The sequence below is a fragment of the Homalodisca vitripennis genome, chromosome 1 (genome assembly GCF_021130785.1).
Source record: "Homalodisca vitripennis isolate AUS2020 chromosome 1, UT_GWSS_2.1, whole genome shotgun sequence".
Taxonomy (NCBI): domain Eukaryota; kingdom Metazoa; phylum Arthropoda; class Insecta; order Hemiptera; family Cicadellidae; genus Homalodisca; species Homalodisca vitripennis.
The window spans coordinates 133,268,366-133,286,331 of record NC_060207.1 but is presented as its reverse complement, the minus strand read 5'-3'; the positions used below and the strand labels follow the sequence as shown (position 1 = coordinate 133,286,331).

At 31.6% G+C, this 17,966-nt stretch overlaps 1 protein-coding gene across 1 annotated transcript; it reads right to left on the bottom strand.

Moving 5' to 3' along the window:
- Nucleotides 1–442: 442 nt before the first annotated feature.
- LOC124371552 (serine protease snake-like) lies at nucleotides 443–16,515 on the bottom strand. Its single transcript, XM_046829905.1, has 7 exons — nucleotides 16,389–16,515; nucleotides 12,893–13,030; nucleotides 10,500–10,654; nucleotides 9,809–9,921; nucleotides 8,149–8,405; nucleotides 5,573–5,730; nucleotides 443–643 (listed from the first exon to the last, which is right to left on the bottom strand). Exons 1-7 carry the CDS (start codon nucleotides 16,459–16,461, stop codon nucleotides 473–475), a joined length of 1,065 nt encoding a protein of 354 aa, XP_046685861.1. The 5' UTR covers nucleotides 16,462–16,515; the 3' UTR covers nucleotides 443–472.
- Between the last annotated feature and the right edge of the window lie 1,451 nt (nucleotides 16,516–17,966).

The window sequence follows — 17,966 nt, the reverse complement described above, 5'->3', positions numbered from 1 at the left end:
ATCTAAAGGGGCATTACCAATAAAATTAAATAGTACAATGTAAATTAAATATACGGGAGACAAAAAATATTTGAAGTCCTAAAAATATACATTATTAGAAAATATATTATTTCAAATCCCCCTGAGCCTGGATAATCATTCAATAAATAACAAATTTCATTTAAACATACTTACAGATAACGAGTATCAACTATTTTTTAAGATGTTTATTACATTGCTTTGATAATTTACATATATACAGAATTATAACTATTTAACATTTCTATATTAAGTATTCGTATACATTTATTTTGAAAATCTAAGTAATGTAAAGTGTTCTTAAATCTTTAAGTATAGGTACTTTCAACTTAAGAACTTAAACTCGATGAAGAATTCAGAAGTTTCCTGCCTTACAGTTCTTTTTCTTTATTCTATACAGGGTAGAAAGAAAAGAAGAAGGCTGTTAATTTGAGAAGTAAATGTACTAGCAAGATTAATCAGACCACACCATATGCTCTATCCAAGGGATAAAGTGAAAAACTCTAGTATAGATGGCTGGGGCAAACTGAAAACCACAAGTCAGGCCGAAGGAAGTCACACCTACAATCCGATACATGCAGAAGGGATGTTCTAGAATTGTCTGGATGGGCCCTCCAGAGTCTCCCTGTAACATTTTGATTTAACCTGCTAGGTATAACAAAGAAATATTATTTTATGCTGTTACATAAAATTGAACATTTCTTAAAATTACTTATTGTATAAGTAAATTTATAAGAAATATAAAACTTATTTCTTTAAGAAATAAGTCAACCACTTATTCTATAATGAAAAAACCACATGATACATACAGTAAAGTTTATATACTGCAAAATTCTCAAGGAACGAGCAGTTGGTTTGCTAGAGATTACATTAAATTGTTGTCATAAAAAATTGTTTCATTAGAAGTGAAAATACTATACCAGTTACGTAAATGCAGTTTTTGACCTTGTTTGATGTACTTTAAAACCTTTGTACCTTGTACAATGTGCCTTTAGTTTGTACCTTATTTCTAATAATAAACATACAACAATTAGAGTTTTAAATTTTCACCTTTAACTTTTTAGTATAGAATGAACAAAAAAGTTCATTAAAAACAGAATCAGTTAATCTGCTCAAAGTTATTTTCAACCTGACCAATTTCAATATTTAAAGTGGTTTAAACTTTGTTCTTTGTTTCACCCTGGAATTGGCAATCACTTTTTCCTCATATGACAGGTAATTTTGGGTTTTTTGTACCTGTACTTTGCAAAAAATACATTTATACTATAAAACTATATATGTTATATAAGATTTTTTAAGAGAATGTGGAGATTTATATGGCATAAATCATTTTTACATGACTTCCATTAAAAGTTTTAAATGTTTTTCTTTAGTGGTGGGATTGCACATGATAAAGTGTATTAATATAATAAATTTTAGATCAGAGATAGCCAATTTATTCTTTATTTTATCTAGTTACAGAAAATATAAAATGGTATCAAGGTTCTCTTGAAGAAAAATTAAATATATTTTAAAAACCACAAGTAATACACGAAGGGCTAAATTTCAATCAATCGATCGTCTTTATTCATCATTAAGCACATTATACATCCAATAGATGTTGTCAAAATTTATAATATATTATAAATAATACATTGAATCATGTGTTATGTCACATCTTATTTACAATGTCAAATTAGAAAACATACTTAATAATAAAATCATTACCTCTACCAACAATAATAATTTATAATGACTTAAGCTTTAAACTAATAAAAACAGCTATACAACAAAGATGCAACGACTTGTGATAAACATTTAAAAGATATAACAATATGGTGCAAAGAAAGGAAGGGAAAGAGACTTGGCTCAACAGGAAACAGGCAAGAGATAGGGAAGAATATAAAAAACGCTCAAGAGAAGCGGTAAAAACACTCAGGAGAAAAAAGAGGGAATGGGTGAACAAAATCCTAGAGAAAGCGGAACAGGATAGGACGGCAAACAATAGCAGAGACTTTTATCGATCGGTGAGATTTTTCAGGAAGGGATACAGCCCAATGCCATATGGAATCAAAAACAAATCTGGGGAACTATTGATACAGAGCAAAGAAGGGATACAAGTATGGCAAGAGTATTTTAAAGATCTCTTGAATGTAGAAGCATTGGAGGAAGAGGAAGAGGAAACCGAGGAAGTATATCAAAATGTGGAACCAATGGTCCCAGATCCAACACTACAAGAAGTAGAAAATGCAATCAAGGAATTAAAAAACAATAAAGCTCCAGGAGAGGATTCAGTATCATCAGAATTAATTAAAGCAGGAGGGGCAAGACTAGCGAAGGAGATTCACAAATTGATTCTGAATATTTGGGAAAAAGAAGTGATTCCAAATGAATGGAAGGAAGCGATAGTCATCCTTGTCCATAAGAAAGGTGACAAAAAAGAGTGCACCAACTACAGAGGAATTTCTCTCCTAAACTGTACCTACAAAGTGCTATCAAAGATTTTACAAAAAAGATTAGAGGAGTATACATCCAATATAATAGGTGACCACCAAGCAGGCTTTACTAGAGGTAGATCAACTACCGATCAGATATTCATACTGAAGGAGGCAATTGCCAAATACCATGAATTCAATAAATCCTTTCTATGCCTTTTTATTGATTTCTCCAAAGCATATGACTCAATTAGTAGAAGAAGACTCTGGAAGATTATGGAAAAGTATGGAATACCCAACAAATTAATAAACTTGTCAAAATCATGCATATCAGGATCTAGATGCAAGGTTAAGATAAATGGGGAAATCTCGGAAAAGTTTGATGTAAGCACAGGCGTAAGACAGGGGAATGGATTGTCCCCATTGCTATTTAATTTAGCTTTAGAGGAAGCATTACAAGAAGTAAGACAAACAGAAGCTGGAATTACAATAGGGACCAAAATAAATGTTCTTGCATTTGCGGATGATGTTGCAATAATAGCGAAGAGTAAAGAAGAGCTGGAAGTGCTGGTCGCAAAACTCCTAAAACCATACACAAAAAGTTGGTTTAAGCATAAATGAAGAGAAAACCTAAATAATGGAGTGTGGGAGAACAACCCAAATAAACAATGAGAATAATATAGAAATAGAAGGGCACAAATTTGAAAAAGTAAACAACTTCACTTATTTGGGAGTAATGCTGACGAATAATAATGAAGAAGACATGGAAATACAACAAAGGATAAATGCAGCACACAGAAGTTTATCAGCATGCCACAAGCTATTAAGCTCTCGACTACTATCACACAAGACCAAACTCCGTATATATAAAACCATTATAAGACCAGTTTTGTTATATGGCTCAGAAAACTGGGTGTTAAGTAAAAAAACAGAAAAACGTTTGATAGTATTTGAGAACAAATTATTGAGAAAAATCTATGGGCCAACCCTTGAAGATGGAGAGTGGAGGATAAAGCATAATGTGGAGTTGAGGCAACTATATATGGACCCAGACATAGTGGCCGAGGTGAGAAGTAGGAGAATGAGATGGGCTGGCCATTTACTAAGGAAGGAGGACAACTCCTTAGTCAAGAACGTCCTTGTAAACAATCCGGAGGGCAGAAGACCACCAGGAAGGCCCAAGTTGAGATGGCGAGACCAGATCAGAAGAGACGTAAGAAAACTGGGAAGAAGGGAAGAAGAGGCAATGGATAGAGAGATCTGAAGGCAGTGTGTTGGCGAGGCAAAGTACCACCTTGGGTACCAGGAGCCACGGCAGTAATGCAGTAGTAAGTAGTAACAATATGACCATAATATAACATTAAAATAAATAATATGATACATAACAGGACAACATAAAATGAAAGATTAAAACTAAGGAAGATAGATACATTAAAACTTAGTTAAATCAACTAGTTCATAACTGAAATTATAACAGAGGTGATAACAAATACTATAATAAATAATCTACCGTAATACACAACAAGAATGCTTAAAACTAACAACGAAACATGTCTGGCACAGGTATATTTAAAAATTATGCATACTGTAAAAAGGTTTTAAAACCAACCACACAAATTTTACTATTAAAGCTCATATTGAGTTTTGTATTCTCACAGGCAATGTATTAGAGACTTAAAGCCCATTATGATGTGGCTGGATTTTACTTTTTCCAGTTCAGTGAAATTAATGTCCAGCAAATTATAATTATGAGTATTCAATAAATGTACTACTAACAGTTCTACATTGATGAATTTTTGTCCTATAAATAAATAACAATATAAATAATAACCGTAAGAATATCAGATTTAATAAATACATGTTTACAATGTGAATTATATTCAACTTCATTGATGATCCTGGTTTTTTGTTTGTTTTTTTTATCAACAGAAGCTCAGCCACTTTTTCCTGAACTTCCCCAGAAAATTAAACCGTAGCTCAATATAAATTGGAAAATAGCAAAATATCCATTTCTAATATGAGATGGCACATAATCAACTATTCTTCTTAATAGAAATCCTATTCTAGAAAGTTTTTTAGATATATGCTTTATTTGTGGGCCCAAGACAGTTGCCAGTCCATAATAATAAATTCCTATAAAAACTTACTTACTGGACAGAAACAATGTCGGTTCCAGTCTTATTTTTATTTAAAAGAAATCAATTAGCAAAAACCAAATAGAAGTAGTTTTTATAAGATCATTAACATTGTCCCTAAGCAAATTGATTTCAGACCCAGTTGACAGAAGAGTAGTACCATCTGCATATATATATATATATATATATATATATATATATATATATATATATATATTTAAATATATATAGTATTTAGCAAGAACAACTTGGTAGGTAATTTATTGAAACTAGGAATAAAAGAGGGCCCAGCACTGAACCCTGGGATACCCTACATTGACACCTTGAACCCAACTATAAGTGACCACTCATCATTGACACAAACCACCTGTCTTCGATTTAATAAGTAAGATATAAATAATTTTGTTACTCTGGGTAAGATTATTTTCTACAATGGGAACTAAATGTTTCCAAATATACAAAAATGTAGATTTGGAATGTAGATATGTACTACAAAACAATAAATTCATTAATAATCAATTTTTTACATTTTATTTTTTTAATGGTGGGACGTACGTAAATTTGTTATTATAAGTACAATTATTTTCAAAAATTAAAATTAAAATTTGATATGGAAATTATAGATTATATTAATTTCACAATAAGTAAATAGTAATTTTGAACTTTTACTGAAATATTGGCTTAGTTTGGGGTTCCAGAAAGCATAAAGGGAAACCTAGGTGGCACTGTTGAGGCCTAGGTTGTCTCTGAGTCTGACAGGCTGACAAGTTCTCTAATGTCAAAAATCAGCAACATTTTGGACATTATTAAAATAATAAATGGTTTTTAGATATCAATTACATGTAGATCTCGTAAGAAATAAATTATTATTATTTCGGTTGCTACAAAATCTACCTACTTCTAACAACTGAGCCAAAAGGATTAATTTCATAACTAACCAGGTATTACAATTTGAGGAAAAGACGATACATACTTATATCATATTGGACGCTAAAAGTCACTTACTTGACAAGTATCCTTTCCACCTTTAAGGTCCCCAGCACACATCCTGGTCTCATCTAACTCTCCATATCTTCTCTTTCTACTGAAGGCAACCTTACAGTCATTTATTCCTATTATATTCAAAGTTACTTTCAGGAGAGTAGCAGATCCCTCTCGTACATCTGAAAAAACCACTCGCACTACTAAATAAGTTGTTTTCCATAATCTCACTAATAGCTATCTTACTATCCTATCCACTAGGCTATCAAGAAAGTAGATTTCATTTTGGTATAAACAAAAAACAAAGTACAAGAAAAAATTGTATTACGTATATTTTGAAAGTGACTTTAAAATACTATTTTTCAACACAGTCACCTTACAAATTTAGGCATTTATCATAGCGGTGAACTAGTTTGAAATTCCAGCATTATAAAGTTCTGCCACATGAGGCTTCAACCACTCTGTGAGACTTGTCTCTTGTAATGATTTGATTGAGCAGCAAGTCACCATCTTTTTCGTAAGTGTCAAAAAATGTCAATGAAGCAGCCATACACTGATTTTTATGGGTTTCTGTTAAGATTTCCTATACACATCTTCGCAAAATGTATGGTAACCTAATGTCTGCATAGCAATTTTGTATAACAAACTCCTTGAAATTTGAAGAAAACTATGTGAGAGTTCTGTTATTTAATGGTCTTCTTTAATCTTCTTGTCGACTTTAGAGACAATTTCAACGGTCACAATGCTTGGCTGTCCACTTTGATTGTTAACATGCTCATTAGTCAGCCATTTTTAAACCTGCATACCAATGACGCACTCTTCTTTGAGTAATCACATAGTTTCCATAAACTTCACAGAGATGGCGATGTAAGACATATGTACGTAATTATTAGTATAACAAAATTCATAGAATCAATGTACAGATAGTTGCTGTACATGAGGTCTTATATTACAATTCTAAACAAACATCCTCCGGATGTAAGTGGATACACACATCCGCCCAGACACCGATGGTGAACAAACAGGAAATATATGTTGAAGCAGCGGAAATGCTTATTTCTAAAAATCATGCGACGATGTAAGAGACAGCCATGCTGATACCAAAAATTGGTACTCACCAATTACGATGGAGAGATTTGGCATAGGCGTGGTCAGGAGAGCTGGCGGGGGCAACATCAAAAATCAGGAACGAGGGAGATGAGGAAGTCGGGGAGTCAATTCGGGAAACCAGATTTCGGGAGTGCCAGTGTGTGTGCGGGGAAAAATCTTTTAGGCGAAATAGTGTCAAGTGCAAACAAAATGTAAGTTAAGAAAATCTTGTATTTAATTTTAGGAACGTAATATTATATATCAGGGTTCATTAATTATTTTAATATGTCTCATTTAAAATTCCAAGGTACCTGTACCTAAAGCGATAAAAAGAAAAGATTATAATGTATAGAAATAAAATTAATAGTTTAATATTGAAATTCATATTTTCCTATTCCAAATATTTTATGTAAATGTTCTCAATAAATTTTATGTAAACGTTTAATTTCATGGATACATAAATATTGAAACACTACAAAATTTACTAATAAATGTTACTGAAAAAATCAATTAAACATAAAGTGTAATAAATAATTTAATATTAAACATAATTCCTGATTGGTATTAAAGTTTTGTGTTCAATATGTCTGTTGTTGATATCCATTGTTATTTGAAAATTAAGTCAATATAATGAGATGCTATTACAAATAAAATATGTGTTGGTTCATTTGAGGGTGTTGTATTGCCAATCGAACCTACTATTTAACTCCTCTCACAATAGCCTTTGCTCATAATACATTTTAATATTTCACAACCTTAATCTAAACAAAAAAACCTTACAGCGATAAATCTCAATTGGTTTATTATATGCTTAGCCAACAAAACTGTATAACCGACCACACTTTACAACTCGCGGGATTATCAATTGTGTTACACATTTTAAACTGCTATTGTAAAACAACAAGGGACAACAGTAACCTCTCACTAGCATGGCTGGATGGCCACCCAATGGAGAAAGGCTCTGACATAAAAATAGCCGAAATAGTCCTGACTCTAGCGGCTGCAGAGCAAAACGTAATCTACTTTCTGGATATCTGTTGTGTATTAAAATCCAATTATTAAAATATTTTTGCAATTATTTAAAACTGTAAAATTCTTTTTAATAAAAACCTTTACAATGAACTGGACTTATTATCTTGTACAAAATTTAAAATGGGGGTATTCTCTATTGATGTGTCAAAGCTGAATCTAAAATCCCCCAAATCTTCAAAAACGTTTAGTTGGGAGAACCAATCAACAACATTAAATAATCGAACTGTTGAAATTTGTCACTAAATTAATTCACTAATTAATTATGGTTTTAGGCTTTAATAATGGCAGAAATTGGTTTGGTGATAATTTTATGTAAATCAAAATTGGTTAAATAACATTGATTGGAATTCAACATTTAACAACCTGGAATTGATTTTTTAAGACTTGAAATCAGATTTAAGACTATAAGATTCTGGATTAGATCATCACTAGTATTCACTGTTTAGTCCTAAAACATCAAAGCATTACTCATGACTTACCATTTCTTGTCTTCCCCCAACCAGTCGCAATTGCTCTTGCTTCTTTGATTATTCCTTCAGAGTCTAGGCACGCAGGGAGAGCATATGTATTGAATTGGACCTTTCCCTCTAACTTGATCAAACCAATGTCATTCATTTTCACAGTTTTATTGTAATATGGGTAGAAAATTGTTTTGTCAATTTTATGGATTTGTACATTCTTACTGTAATCTCTGAGTACATTCACCATGCCCAACTTGACAAATTTTGGGCGTCCCCTGAAAAACAATTGTTTTATTATCAACAAAGACAACTTTTTGTAACTTTTTCACTCATTCTGTTAGTGCTGCTGTGAAAATCCTAGCTCTTAATGATGGTAGTATGTGTATATCTATTTCATGTGTATACATTTGACATTATTACTCCCCAATGCTCTGTTATTGGTCACATACACTCCCGGGAGGTGCTGTTATGCATGGCATATAAGACGTGTACTTGAAAATGGTAAATGATTTAACAGGTGGCCAAACTGAAAACTGTTTTGGACTCTGACAGGCGTTTAACCATCACCCTTATTAGAGAAGAGATTGGCCTTTAAGTAGGAACCGTCCACACCATTGTAAGAGAGGATCTTGCGATAAGGAAAGTTTTGAACGTTGCACGAAGCTGGCGCCAAAACCTTGAGCGAGGAACAAAAACTGTCACGGGTGGAAATTTCACAAGAAATTTTGGACCATCCAGGAAGATGAAAATTTTCTCAACAACATTATAACCGGCGATGATTCATGGGTGTTCCATTATGACCCGGAAACAAAACATCAAAATTCAGAATGGCTCACGCAGGGATCCTCGCATCCAAAAAAGCTTAATGTCAAAGCCAAAACCATGCAGATTGGTTTTATGACCGACGTGGGTGTTGAAAAGGAGTCCATGCCTACTGAAACGATCGTAAATGCTGCATTTTACGTGCAAGTACTGACATGCCTGCGAAATCGTGTAATGCGTGTTCAACCAGTCATTGTGAAGAATTGGAAACTTCACCATGACAATGCCCCGTGCCACGGTGCGTTTGTTGTGGGGCAGCTGTTGGTGAAATTCGGCAACAATGCCTACCTGACTCCACCAGACTTGTTCTTGCTTCCGCGAATTAAAAGGGAGCTCAAAGGACATCAGTTTGACTCCATCAAGGCGTTTAAGAGGCGACGACAAAGGTTCTCAATAGTATTCCGGAAACCGACTTCCAACGAGTGGCAGACGTGCTGAACTAAGTGTATCGATGCAGGAGGAATGTATTTTGAAGATTATTAAGTAATTTTTAATGATACCTGCCATAAATTATTAATTTTTTAAACCAATCCTGATACTTATTGAACAGACCCTGTATATGTATGAAACACTCTATTTGGAAAAATTTACAAACAAAAGCAACGTTTCTGTCTTAGTTCAATTCTAGGCCATAATCAAGTAGTAACTTTGATTAAATCCTTAGTCACTTAGTTGTCTACTGGTTATTAGTCTTTTAACTAATAACCCTCTCTGTAGATACGTAACACGACCATAGATAGTAACAAGACTACACAGGTCATACTCACTCATACTCTACACCGTTCATCTCATATTAACCCATAAGTATGACATCTTATCATCATATATAAATTTCTATTCTAAATTCAATACTTACACACTGAAGTGGTCTAGACAGTGAGCAGCAGTCAACACAAAATGCTCACTAATCAGTGTTCCTCCGCACAACCACTTGGCAGTGTTTGGAGTTAATCCAAATCCTAGGGCTGCCTGCAAAAAATTAAGACTCGCTGTTCTCATAAAGTGGTCAATTAGATATGATTGTTTAATGAACGCTAAATTTTTAAGTGTAAGAAAAGCTTTATAAATTCTATTAAGAAAATATTATTTTAGTGTTATTTAAATAAAATAATGTATTCAAACATTAACAAATTCAACAAGATTTTATTGTATATTTTATTCAAATATTTAATTTTGCAATGAATAACTGGACTACATAACACCTGCTTTCTTAAAAACGTTATAAGCTTGAGATCTATAAAAAAATGTACGACATATCTCTACAAAAGTTTTATCTGATATATACTATAAAGCCAAGTGCCAAGAGAACAGGTGAATTGGATCAGCCCATGAAGCAAGCAGGATTATCCTGGGTTACAACTAAATCATATAATCAAGATTCACTTCTTAGCATTTATTTTGAACAATAACAATAAAATAAACTTAACTTTCTGTTACTAACAGTTTTGTATTATAAATCAATATATATATATATATATATATATATATATATATATATATATATATGTAAATAACCATATAAATACAAGACTATTCCAAATTTTTACCATATGAGGGAACTCTTTAAGTGCTGCTTCTACTCCTCCTACGATCAGAGGCACACCTTCAATATTACAGTTTGACTCAAAGTTATCGTCATACACTTCTGTGTTAAGTTGGTCTTCCAGAGTTCCAAACACTGCAGCCGAATATTCCTCACATTCTTAAACAAATGAAATAACATGTATTATTTTAAAATGAAAGTGGAATGTTTTTAACCACCTTTTAAGCATAACTAACATGTTCATAATCTTAGCCACATTGACCATCTTTAGAACTGCCTTATTCTTAAAATATCTTCAAAAATATGTATTTTATTTTTGATTTTAATCGTTCTTATTGGACTACAAACATTGTAGTTTATAACATAAAACTGTTATACAAATAATTGGTTTTTTTGGTGGAACGCGTATAGATAAGAAGCAATAAGTAAGTCACTATGTCAGAACATTTTCTAAGTAATGTCTACAAGAACCCTGAATATGTCACTCTTGTTTCAATCATCGACCTTAGTTGCATTTCCAAAAAAAGTGTATACTGGTTTTTTCTTGGTCCAAAGCATTTTGTTGTAATGATAAAATAAAGCTCACTGTATTGATATTGTAAACATATATGTCTATACAGTTATTTTGAAAAAATTCATATTTTAATTTTATGTCATTATATATGTAGTCATGTGTTTTTTCTGTAAAATATGTGATGTAATTATTCAATACATTTTTATAAAATAAAATTCGCTATTCGTTTATAAACATGATGCAGATTTTCAATATTGAGTTTTACTCAATTTTTCTGTGTATCACAAGTAGTAGCATACACAATGTCATATATGTCTTAAACAACAACAAAATCATTTTCACCAACAAATTGTGCACTTTTAGCAACCTACTGATCTGCTAGCATCTAGCTCCTCTCTCACTTTGGATGCCTTAACACTGAAGTCTTGGAGCCAATGGTTTTGGACCCGGAGCATATCATTTCAGTTCCATCTATGGACTCAGATCCCAATGTCTGATCACAATGTCTGGGATATGCCTCTGAGCAATGGGCACCAAGTTTTGGAATTTTAATCCTGCTTTCATGAGTGGCCAGATTAAATCTGTTACTAGTATTTATATTTGAGTATTCAAATACAAATTAAAGTGATGGTATACCTGTTTTTAACTCCTTAACAGTTTTCTTTTTATACTTTACACAATTTTTTTTGCTGTTTTTACAGAGGCAGCTTCTAGAGTTTAAATATATTCTTTAGAAATGCAAAAAAGTTATTTTCAGCATCTTTTACAAATTTTTGTCACTTGTTATATATTGTCCATTAAATCATTTTTATTATGTGTGTTCGTGTAATCATCATACAAACGAAGTTAATGGTCTATTTGTGCATCAGATATTTCCATGGCAATAACCACTAGAAATAAAACCATAAAATACTTCAGAATGGATACAACACAACACGTAATAGATGTCTGCACTGTGCGACTGCAGCAAACTCGCCAAGGTCAGAACAGAGGATCATGGAAGTGCTGACATGTAATAAAAAATGCTAGAACTACTTGCATGACACGTGGTTGTCATAGACATGCTTCTTGCACAATGTTACGGCAGACAATAGAATATTAAAAAAACAATATAACAATGCATATTGTCAATAACACATTTTTACGCAATCCTTCTAACCTATAATAACGTCAAAACCAAGGGGTTTAAGTAAAAAGAGTTACATTTACTGTAAATATATGATTTTATACTTTGACAAACAATTCGGCAGAATGGCTTTATTACAAATGATTATGTGATCAGTAGCTAACGTGACACATTAAAACATGTTTTTAACTTTTTAAATAAAAGAAAGTTATAAACTCTTATTGGTTCAATTTCCTTAGTACCTAAAATGGATAAACTTATAAACTGTATTCTTTCAGTTAACATTTTATGAAAAAAAGTAAAAGCAAGTGATTTAGGGAAGCTTTTGAAACTGTACCAAAAGTAATAACCTCGTGTACAATTTTGTCTTCACCTTGTTGTAATGTTGTCGACCTTTCTGGAATCTTTGTTTCCTAGGTCTATTTATATAAACCTGCCACCATTCATCATCTAAAACTAAAATTTTATTAAAAGTTTCCCTGAGCTTCTTACAAATTTGGCTAAAAATGGATTTTTTTACATCAAAATGCAATGAAGACTTAGGTGTATGAAAAGTAAATACTATTGTTAAAGAACTTATCAACATAGATTGAACCTAACTTCTTTTTGTGAATCAGGAAAAGTCCTAATTCATCAGGCTATTAAAATTTACTGAGATTATCAGTGGGGATTAGACACAGACCTGAATCATTTTTAATATACCTCACATTGAGTAAATTAACTAAAATTCAATCAAGAAATTACGAATCATACTTACTTCTCTTACTAATTCCACTGTCTGGACAACAGAAGGTGCCATTAGGACAGTCTTGTGTAATAATTGGCCCCTTGTAGCCAAAACATTCTCTCTCTGTGCGGCAGAAACCTTTGACTCCATTAGGAACCATACACTTATCTGTAACTTTCTAACAGTTAATTGTCACACACTCTTAACACTTATACAGTGTGAAGGAAAATGTATTCATATATTTCAACTGCAAGTAGAAACTTGGGAAAATCATTTAAAATCCCTCTTTTCCAAGAAAGGGTGTGCTAGAATAATAATCAATTCAGAATAGCTAATACTTATAAAACTCATAAATTATGATTCAATTTTTATTTTCTTTAGTGGCAGCGGCAAATGAATTTTATATTATGCTTGTAGTACACATGTTTATTTTAGTGTTTTACATAGTATTATTTAATGATTATAGATGTACAAAAGATTGCATATTATATAAAGAAAACCACTCTAAATATTATTCTTACGTAAAAAAATAATTTCGTTTTGGAGAATACCTTAGTAAGATTGAAAAAATGCCTGTTACCATATGATGTTACCAAAAGGGGAACAAATAATTAGAGACTAACTAGTAACAATACCTGCCTTTCAACCGTATTAATTCAAACCTTAAAAAATTATTTATTTACTAAAACAAAAATTTGTACCTTCTTATTGGTAATGAAATTTTTAACCTTTATGGCTGAGTAGTTTTAATAGTTGGGGAAAATTATTAAATTTAACACACTATTCTTTAATTTATATTTAAATTTCCACCCCCTCTTTCTCATCCAGTACCATGTACTTGACAGTCCATTATAAGGGAAAATTTAACTTCTACTAATGTTTTTCTTCAACAAAAAGAACAAAATAATTCAAATAAATTTTGCATTTTTACAATTTGTCACATACATTTGCCAGTGAATTTAGCCCAGTTGATACACAGTCCCGTTGATAGTCTATGCAGACGACACAACTCTGTTAACATCTGGTTTCATGTAAATAAACGAAAGGTCAACCAAGAATAAACAGAAATAATTGTTTTTAGTTTAAGTAGTAGGCCAACAGACTCTGAAAATAAATCAGTTAAGCTTTTAGAATTTAATTTAGATTTTACGTTTACCTGGAGTGCTCATACCAACTATCTCTGCTCCCGCCTATCCAGTAATTTTTTGTCTAAAGAAACTTAAGTTATGTTGTATTTACTTAGTAACACCTATTTTTTACTTTTTCACTGTTACTTTTTGTATGGCATTATTCTTTGGGCAACTCTTCTGGTGCAAAGGAAGTTTTTAAATGTCAAAAAAGCTATCTGCTGCCTAATTAACATTAATGAGATTCTTGTAGACCTTTCCGTATAGGATTAGGCATACTAACATTGCCAAGTATCTACATTTTACAGAACCTAGTTTATATCAAAGAAATCTGACCTTATTTAGTTTAAGAAATTCTGTACACTCTCATAATACCAGATCTGCAAATCTAACTGATGTGAGATACACTAGGTTAGGCAAGTCCCAATATAGTTTTGTCTACATTGGTACAAATCTTTTTAATAAGTTACCTTATAATTCCAAAACAGTGTACACTAAGAACTTTAAGAATGTTTTGGTTAAGTGGCTGAAAATGAAAACCTTTTATTCAGTTGAAGAGGTGTACCTAAATTATTTTAATGATATTGAATTTTAGACTAATTTTATAGAAATTTTAAACTACTTCTTAGGAAATTGTAAACTAGTTCTAAGGAAATTTTTAACTAGTTACAAGGACATTTTATTCCAGTTATAAGAAACTATTTATAATGAAATGTGACAAATGATGTAGCCTAACTCATGCCAGTCTTGTGAAATTGTTAATGCTTAATGTGGGACAACAATAAACATTCTTGATTCTTGATAGGGTGCCATTCTGATCAATGATAACCAAAACCAAAACTTTAATTATTTTAGCTCTAATAATCTCAAGGAAAATATTAAAATTTGACGACTTCTCTTTTACAATGTAATACTACCTTCCAAAGAATGATGTACTGGTTATTCATCCTACTTTGCATAAACATCTTTTCTAGGTAAATACATTTCCTGGAGAAAAGTTGTAACTTATTCTGTTAACCCATAGAGAAAGAGAAAATCCATTGCCAACAACCGCTTAAAACTACATATTTTAATTGTAATGTTTCACTACTCCACACCTCTGAATGCTCCTCTCTTAAACTGACCTCATCCCAATAGCCTTCACATTCAAATCAACTGCCTTCTTACAAAAATACAAACCAAAAAGGTAAGCCATAAGTTATACGTCCAGTGCCATGTTGATTGGCATGTATCTGAGAATGCTGGTCATGTAGTAATACAAGTTTCCACAGAAAATATAGTAGTCACATTACGCATCACGATACTGTATTTGACATGGTACTAGTGGTAATTGACTCCACCCCAACTAATGAGTGAGGTTCCCAAACTGAGTTGTTTGCACACCACAAGGGTGACAAAACACCTGGTACACAATCACTGTAGAATACTAGCAAAATACTACACTGCGGGCTTTAATTAATATTTCTATCTCTTTTCACATTTTTCCATTTATATTGCTTCATTTGTTTAATCTGATACGATTTCTTCTTCCATTGAGAACTGCATATTTTAACCCTTTCACTACCAGAAAACTTAATTCACTACATGTGCCACTAAATGACCACCATGAACATGTGCTCATACTGTAAGCTTATTTTAAAAGACTTTATGTACTGTTTTACGTAAATAATAGTTTGCAATTTATGGTTATTGACTGAAAGTTGAAAATTCCTTTAGTTCTCAAACAATTTAGTATTGACACAATTTACAATTTGACTAATCACCCTAATTGGGCCAAGTTTAAGGCTGCTTAACCAGGCACTTCAGTAATAAAATATATATAGGTATAATGATGATGTGAATGAATGACTAAACAAAATTGTGAAATGCCCTCACACCATCCAAAATTCTATAGTCAAAATCTCAGTACATAGAGACAATTTTATACATTAAACTAGACAAAGGAATTAGCAGAAAAGGTAGAAGCTGTTTATACAGCTACTAAATCAAATTGAATAGTGGCTGCAACCTTATTTAACACTATTCAGTGAAAAAATACTTACTAATTAAAAACAAATTTTTAATTAGAGCTGAATATAAAAGGAATCGTTACTAAATCAAGTGTGCAGAGAACAAAGGAAACACCAGCTGGTCAATTAATCCATTTAGTATTTATGTGAAAATTTAAAAATTATTCATAAAAAAAGTTTAAATGAAACTAGGATTGTATAAAAAGGATCTTCTAGTACACTAAATAACAATTTAATATCCAGCATTGTCACCAACAGATATCTTTACAGGATTATATTGATTGTTTCAATCAAAAAATTTTGAGTACAATTAACAATAGTGTTCAAGCCAACCAATGCTGAGATCATACTTCTTGTACTTATTACAACTGTGGAAAATTACAGACTTACATATGTCAATTGTATAAGTCCAACATAACTGAAGAGAAGGGAAGATAAAGATTAATAATACCCCAACAATCATCTTGGGTTGAATGGCAAGATAATTAGAGCATTCTGGGAGTTGAATGCGACATTAAATTTGCTATCCATTGTTTCTGATGTTCTTAATTTGTTCCTATGTATCATTGATGTGAGATTAAGGCTTTTAATGGATTCAGAATTTTTCACAGAGCATCCTCCTAAAGTAGCATTGTTAAGTAACTGTGGAAAATTCAAAGTTTTGTTGTTATTTACAAAGTAATTTTGTATTTTTTGCCTGTGTAATCACTATTTAAGCTGGGCAAACTTTTTTAGATGACCATACCTTTAGTAAATTGTATTCAATGAAATGAATTTGAACATGAATGCTTATAGAAAATACTAGATTACACAAAAACCTACGTCAATGAACTTGTTAGAATAAGAATATTAGTTTTTAAAACTAACATTTTACAACAAACTCTGTCTTTTAGGTTTCCATGATCCAGGTTACATTAAATTACCAATATAAAATATCTACAAATATGATCTTTTACACTCATACTAGATTTCTATGATAGTGATTGAGATAAAAAATAAATTTAAAGCTGTAAACTTTTGAAAATAATATATTAACAAATCATCCACTAAATAAGTGTTTTACCATAACTGATGTACTAATTATCCTTCAAAACTACCTATCTTCTGACTATGCCAAAAGATATTTTTCATGAAAACAAGGAAATGCCTCTAGAATTAAAGGGATGTTGATGCCATGTCTAATAGCTGACTGATCATATTCTTGGACACTTTAGTTTCATTAACTAAAGACCCAAGCAGTGTTCATTTGATATAAATAAACTCTTGAAATTGCTCACTCCAGGATTCTCTTAATGAACACTTTCCATAACCACAGACAGATTGAGTAAATTTTACTCCAGGACATTTCTCAAAGAGATAGTCTATACAACATGATACCTGTTAATCTGGCTGTATTCAGATTAAGTAATCTATGGCACACAGTTGAAGGAATTGCAACTTAAATTATGCATAGGGCTTAATAAGAAATTAACTTCAGATATGAGTTTATTTAATAAAGATTGGGATTCACAATGAACTAAACTAAAAGGTTAAAAATTTATGTATTTTGCAAAAAAGAGCAAAATTAGCTATGAAAATTCTTGTTATATTATCACCATTGGAGACCTTCAGTGTCTGAAGTTGTTTACTCTTATATGCAAAGCAAAATGTCTATGTTGTATTAAATGTTATTCTTTTATTTACTGATATTAAAATGACACTACTCATATAAAGCTGTAAGAAATATAGATCTTTTACATTAAACTTGCTTCATCCTTGCAAATAAAAACAATTTTGTATGATAAGCCTACTTGTCATTCATTCAAACTAAGTAAGATAGATATACAATTTATTTTGAGCAAAACCTGAAAATCGTTTCAAATATATTATGATAGTTCAGTCACATAAAGTTTAATTTTCATGGTTCAGAGAAACATACCAAATAATTAATACAATTGTTGTAATAATTCAAAAATACATTAAACAATA

Coding starts and splice junctions, on each gene's coding strand:
- LOC124371552 (XM_046829905.1), bottom strand. CDS start 16,461: ATGATTGTTGGGGTATTATTAATCTTTATCTTCCCTTCTCTTCAGTTA. Junction 13,031..16,388: donor GACTTATACAATTGACATAT/GTAAGTCTGTAA, acceptor AGAAAGTTACAG/ATAAGTGTATGGTTCCTAAT. Junction 10,655..12,892: donor CAGTGGAATTAGTAAGAGAA/GTAAGTATGATT, acceptor CATTTGTTTAAG/AATGTGAGGAATATTCGGCT.